Source organism: Oncorhynchus mykiss, chromosome 13, assembly GCF_057628025.1.
Source record: "Oncorhynchus mykiss isolate SJ-2025 chromosome 13, ASM5762802v1, whole genome shotgun sequence".
Taxonomy (NCBI): Eukaryota; Metazoa; Chordata; class Actinopteri; order Salmoniformes; family Salmonidae; genus Oncorhynchus; species Oncorhynchus mykiss.
Genome location: NC_143034.1, coordinates 3,900,001 through 3,906,223, shown reverse-complemented (window position 1 = coordinate 3,906,223; position 6,223 = coordinate 3,900,001). Strand labels below are relative to the sequence as shown.

The window sequence follows — 6,223 nt, the reverse complement described above, 5'->3', positions numbered from 1 at the left end:
GGCAGGCGACTCGGTAGAGCAGAGTAAGACAGGCGACTCGGCAGAGCAGAGTAACAGACAGGCAGGCGACTCGGCAGAGCAGAGTAACAGACAGGCAGGCGACTCGGCAGAGCAGAGTAACAGACAGGCAGGCGACTCGGTAGAGCAGAGTAACAGACAGACAGGCGACTCGGTAGAGCAGAGTAACAGACAGGCAGGCGACTCGGTAGAGCAGAGTAACAGACAGGCAGGCGACTCGGTAGAGCAGAGTAACAGACAGGCAGGCGACTCGGTAGAGCAGAGTAACAGACAGACAGGCGACTCGGTAGAGCAGAGTAACAGACAGACAGGCAACTCGGTAGAGCAACAGACAGGCGACTCGGCAGAGTAGAGTAACAGACAGACAGGCGACTCAGTAGTGTCAATTGATTCTTTATTTCTCCTGCAGCTGAATTAGACACATCATAGGTACATCCCCCATCTAATGACATAGGAACCATCCCAAATAGCACCCTAGTTCCTTCACAGTAAACTATTTCTGACCATGGGCCCATAGGGACACAACAGAGGATAACCGCTATAGGACTCTGGTCTAAAGTAGTGCACTACATAGGGAATAGTGTGCCATTTGGTCACATTGGCTACTCAGTACATCCTTCAATGGTAACTTAGTGTTGTAGTGCCGAAGTCGTTTCAGAGACAAAACACCTGTTATTATTATTATTACATTTAAAAAAAACACACTGATGTGGAATGGTACATCCCGGGGTCGTCAAGTTGACCTATGACCCTTCCTTTACATAAACACACAATCAGCGGTAATGTCAGCTCAGAGAGGGTGTCGGTGTGTGTGTGTAGTCAGTGCTTTTTTAATCAGATACTTCTTAGCTTGGTCAGACTGTTACTGGCCGCTTGGAGAGGGGGGGGGGGGGGGGGGGGGGGGGGGGGTTGTTTAGCTGGTCCTTCACATGATCCTCAGCCCCTGGATGGACGCCTCCAGACTCTGAGGAGACAACAACACATTGGTCAATAACAGTCCCCCAGTCTACTGACTAAGTCTGGTCTTCAGCTGGGGGCCATGTTGTCCTCAGTCCATAACAGTCCCCCAGTCTACTGACTAAGTCTGGTCTTCAGCTGGGGGCCATGTTGTCCTCTGTCAATAACAGTCTACTGACTAAGTCTGGTCTTCAGCTGGGGGCCATGTTGTCCTCTGTCAACATTTCATTCCAGTGAATATCATTAATTACATTCTACTTTAAGAAAAAAAGAAAAATCACAATGTGACGACAACTAATTAATGAACCTGACCAGGAATGTGTCTCTGTCTCTGTGTGTGTGTGTGTCTCTGTGTGTGTGTGTGTGTGTGTCTCTGTGTGTGTGTGTGTGTCTCCGTGTGTGTGTCTCCGTGTGTGTGTCTCCGTGTCTCCGTGTGTGTGTCTCCGTGTGTGTGTGTGTCTCCGTGTGTGTGTGTGTCTCCGTGTGTGTGTGTGTGTCTCCGTGTCTCTGTGTGTGTGTGTCTCCGTGTCTCTGTGTGTGTGTGTGTGTCTCCGTGTGTGTGTGTCTCCGTGTGTGTGTGTGTCTCCGTGTGTGTGTGTGTCTCCGTGTGTGTGTGTGTGTCTCCGTGTGTGTGTGTGTGTGTGTGTCTCCGTGTGTGTGTGTGTCTCTGTGTGTGTGTGTGTCTGTTACCTTGAAGTCCCAGATGGTCATGGCTCCATCGATGCCCGTAGTGCAGAATTTACGACAGTCCCTCTGGTCTCCCTCATAGATAGAGACCTGACTGGAGGAGAGACAATATAACAGGGTCAGACAGTCCCTCTGGTCTCCCTCAGAAATAAACACTACAGTCGTGGCCAAACGTTGAGAATGACAAATATTAATTTTCACAAAGTCTGCTGCCTCAGTTTGTCTGACGGCAATTTGCATATACTCCAGAATGTTATGAAGAGTGATCACATGAATTGCAATTAATTGCAAAGTCCCTCTTTGCCATTCAAATAAACAGAATCCCCCCCCAAAAACATTTCCACTGCATTTCAGCCCTGCCACAAAAGGACCAGCTGACATCATGTCAGTGATTCTCTCGTTAAACACAGGTGTGAGTGTTGACGAGGACGAGGCTGGAGATCACTCTGTCATGCTGATTGAGTTCAAATAACAGACTGGAAGTTTCAATAGGAGGGTGTTGCTTGGGAATCATTGTTCTTCCCCTGTCACCCATGGTTACCTGCAAGGAAACACGTGCCGTCATCATTACTTTGCACAAAAAGGGCTTCACAGGCAAGGATATAGCTGCCAGTAAGATTGCACCTAAATCAACCATTTATCGGTTCATCAAGAACTTCAAGGAGAGCGGTTCAATTGTTGTGAAGAAGGCTTCCTGAGTACCAACACATCCTCCGAGAGCAACTTCTCCCAACCACCCAGGAACAGTTTGGTGACGAACAATGCCTTTTACAGCATGATGGAGCACCTTGCCATAAGGCAAAAGTGATAACTAAGTGGCTCGGGGAACAAAACATCGATATTGGGTTTTGGGTCCATGGCCAGGAAACTCCCCAGACCTTAATCCCAAAAACCCACAAATTCTGACAAACTACAAGCATTGATTATGCAAGAATGGGCTGCCATCAGTCAGGATGTGGCCCAGAAGTTAATTGACAGCATGCCAGGGCGGATTGCAGAGGCCCTGAATAAGAAGGGTCAACATGGCAAATATTGACTCCTTGCATCAACTTCATGTCATTGTCAATAAAAGCCTTTGACACTTATGAAATGCTTGTAATTATCCTTCAGCATTACATCTGACTAAAATATCTAAAGACACTGAAGGCAGCAGACTTTGTGGAAATTAATATTTGTGTCATTTTCAAGACTATACAGCTGTGTATCCTCCTCATGAAAAAAAAAAAAAAAAAAAACCATTGTGTTTTCGAATGAGGTAAAATATGTGAAAACAATAGTGGTCCTAAAACCAAACCTTGAGGAACACCGGAACTTACAGTTCTCAACTTTTGGCCACAACTGTAGATGTGTGTGTGTGTGTGTGTGTGTGTGTGTGTGTGTGTGTACCCTACGTGATAGAGTTCTGGTGCAGTGTCTCCAGGGCTGTGTTACGGTCCTCTGTGGTCGCTCTCTTGTCCATGTTTCTGAAACGCTCCATAGCGGAGATGTTTCTAGTGATGGAGGCTTTAGGAAGGTCCAGCTTAGAGACAAATGTCAGGGACCCTCCGTCATCACAACGGAACAGCATGGGACAACAGTCATGACCCTGAGGAGAGACACACGGAGAGAGAGAGACGTCAGGGACCCTCCGTCATCACAACGGAACAGCATGGGACAACAGTCATGACCCTGAGGAGAGACAGACGGAGAGAGAGACAGACGTCAGGGACCCTCCGTCATCACAACGGAACAGCATGGGACAACAGTCATGACCCTGAGGAGAGACAGACGGAAAGAGAGACAGACGTCAGGGACCCTCCGTCATCACAACGGAACAGCATGGGACAACAGTCATGACCCTGAGGAGAGACAGACGGAGAGAGAGACAGACGTCAGGGACCATCTGTCATCACAACGGAACAGCATGGGACAACAGTCATGACCCTGAGGAGAGACAGACGGAGAGAGAGACAGACGTCAGGGACCATCCGTCATCACAACGGAACAGCATGGGACAACAGTCATGACCCTGAGGAGAGACAGACGGAGAGAGACAGACGTCAGGGACCATCCGTCATCACAACGGAACAACAGTCATGACCCTGAGGAGAGACAGACAGAGAGAGAGACAGACGTCAGGGACCATCCGTCATCACAACGGAACAGCATGGGACAACAGTCATGACCCTGAGGAGAGACAGACGGAGAGAGAGACAGACGTCAGGGACCCTCCGTCATCACAACGGAACAGCATACAGGTTTCCTTTCTGATTTATGACAGACAGACAGACACGGGGAGAGATAAACACGCAGAGAGAGAGAGAGATAAACACGCAGAGAGAGAGAGGAGAGAGAGGGAGAGGGAGACACACGGGGAGAGAGAGAGAGACGGAGAGAGAGACACGGGGAGAGAGAGAGAGAGACGGGGAGAGAGAGAGAGAGACACGGGGAGAGAGACAGAGAGAGACACGGGGAGAGAGACAGAGAGAGACACGGGGAGAGAGACAGAGAGAGAGACAGAGAGAGACACGGGGAGAGAGACAGAGAGAGAGACAGAGAGAGACACGGGGAGAGAGACACGGGGAGAGAGACACGGGGAGAGAGACAGAGAGAGACACGGGGAGAGAGACAGAGAGAGACACGGGGAGAGAGACAGAGAGAGACAGAGAGAGACACGGGGAGAGAGACAGAGAGAGACACGGGGAGAGAGACAGAGAGAGACACGGGGAGAGACACGGGGAGAGAGACTTACCGCTGCCACCACGCTGTTCTCAGAGATGAAGAGAACACTGAGCAGAGGGAGGAACTCAGTCTTCAACTGAGACGGACTGAAACACACACACACACACACACACACAGATCATTGAACAGAGCGACCGAGTTCCACCACTCACACAGTCTGAATACACAGCGCTAGATAAACCCCCCCTCCCCCCCCAGAGAGACTCACGTGGATCCCTTGGTGCCGTCCACCACAGTAACAGTGGAGTCGTGTGAGACCCAGGCCAGTCTGTTACCAGAGGAGGAGAAGGACACAGAGTGGACCCATCCTCCTCCCCCGGCACCCCCAAACTCAGCCAGCACCGCCCCAAACGGCATCTTGGACCCCCAGGGGGTGGGGCCGGGCTTCTCCTCCACCTCCTTGATGTAGGCAGAGAACACCCTGGGGGAGATAGAGAGGGAGGGTAATATATTATAACTATTGATCAGGGGGCTGTACGTATCAATACCTACTGATCAGGGGGCTGTACGTATCAATACCTACTGATCAGGGGGCTGTACGTATCAATACCTATTGATCACGGGGCTGTACGTATCAATACCTATTGATCAGAGGGCTGTACATATCAATACCTATTGATCAGGGGGCTGTACGTATCAATACCTACTGATCTGTACGTATCAATACCTATTGATCAGGGGGCTGTACATATCAATACCTACTGATCAGGGGGCTGTATGTATCAATACCTACTGATCTGTACGTATCAATACCTATTGATCAGGGGGCTGTACGTATCAATACTTACTGATCAAGGGGCTGTACGTATCAATACCTACTGATCAGGGGGCTGTACGTATCAATACCTACTGATCAGGGCTGTACGTATCAATACCTACTGATCTGTACGTATCAATACCTACTGATCAGGGGGCTGTACGTATCAATACCTACTGATCAGGGCTGTACGTATCAATAACTACTGATCTGTACGTATCAATACCTATTGATCAGGGGGCTGTACGTATCAATACCTACTGATCAGGGGGCTGTACGTATCAATACCTACTGATCAGGGGGCTGTACATATCAATACCTATTGATCACGGGGCTGTACGTATCAATACCTATTGATCAGAGGGCTGTACATATCAATACCTATTGATCAGGGGGCTGTACGTATCAATACCTACTGATCTGTACGTATCAATACCTATTGATCAGGGGGCTGTACATATCAATACCTACTGATCAGAGGGCTGTACATATCAATACCTACTGATCAGGGGGCTGTATGTATCAATACCTACTGATCTGTACGTATCAATACCTATTGATCAGGGGGCTGTACGTATCAATACCTACTGATCTGTACATATCAATACCTATTGATCAGGGGGCTGTACATATCAATACCTACTGATCAGGGGGCTGTACGTATCAATACCTACTGATCAGGGCTGTACGTATCAATACCTACTGATCTGTACGTATCAATACCTACTGATCAGGGGGCTGTACGTATCAATACCTACTGATCAGGGCTGTACGTATCAATAACTACTGATCTGTACGTATCAATACCTATTGATCAGGGGGCTGTACGTATCAATACCTACTGATCAGGGGGCTGTACGTATCAATACCTATTGATCAGGGGGCTGTACGTATCAATACCTACTGATCAGGGGGCTGTACGTATCAATACCTACTGATCAGGGGGCTGTACGTATCAATACCTACTGATCAGGGGGCTGTACGTATCAATACCTATTGATCAGGGGGCTGTACGTATCAATACCTACTGATCAGGGGCTGTACGTATCAATACCTACTGATCAGGGGCTGTACGTATCAATA

General features: G+C 48.8%; 1 protein-coding gene across 3 annotated transcripts in view; it reads right to left on the bottom strand.

The window, feature by feature from the left end:
- Window positions 1-395: 395 nt before the first annotated feature.
- arpc1a (actin related protein 2/3 complex, subunit 1A) overlaps window positions 396-6,223 on the bottom strand; it is a 9,680-nt gene continuing 3,852 nt past the window's right edge. The window contains exons 6-10 of one of the 3 annotated variants that reach the window (XM_090194739.1): window positions 4,592-4,804; window positions 4,394-4,469; window positions 3,054-3,247; window positions 1,666-1,756; window positions 396-982 (exon numbers count right to left, since the gene is read on the bottom strand). In XM_090194739.1, coding sequence (XP_090050865.1) covers window positions 944-982; window positions 1,666-1,756; window positions 3,054-3,247; window positions 4,394-4,469; window positions 4,592-4,804 — 613 coding nt within the window. In that variant the 3' untranslated portion in view covers window positions 396-943. Of the gene's footprint in view, window positions 983-1,665; window positions 1,757-3,053; window positions 3,248-3,392; window positions 3,501-3,731; window positions 3,829-4,393; window positions 4,470-4,591; window positions 4,805-6,223 lie in introns of those variants that run through there. The other 2 variants (XM_090194742.1, XM_090194741.1) reach the window with 2 other exon arrangements.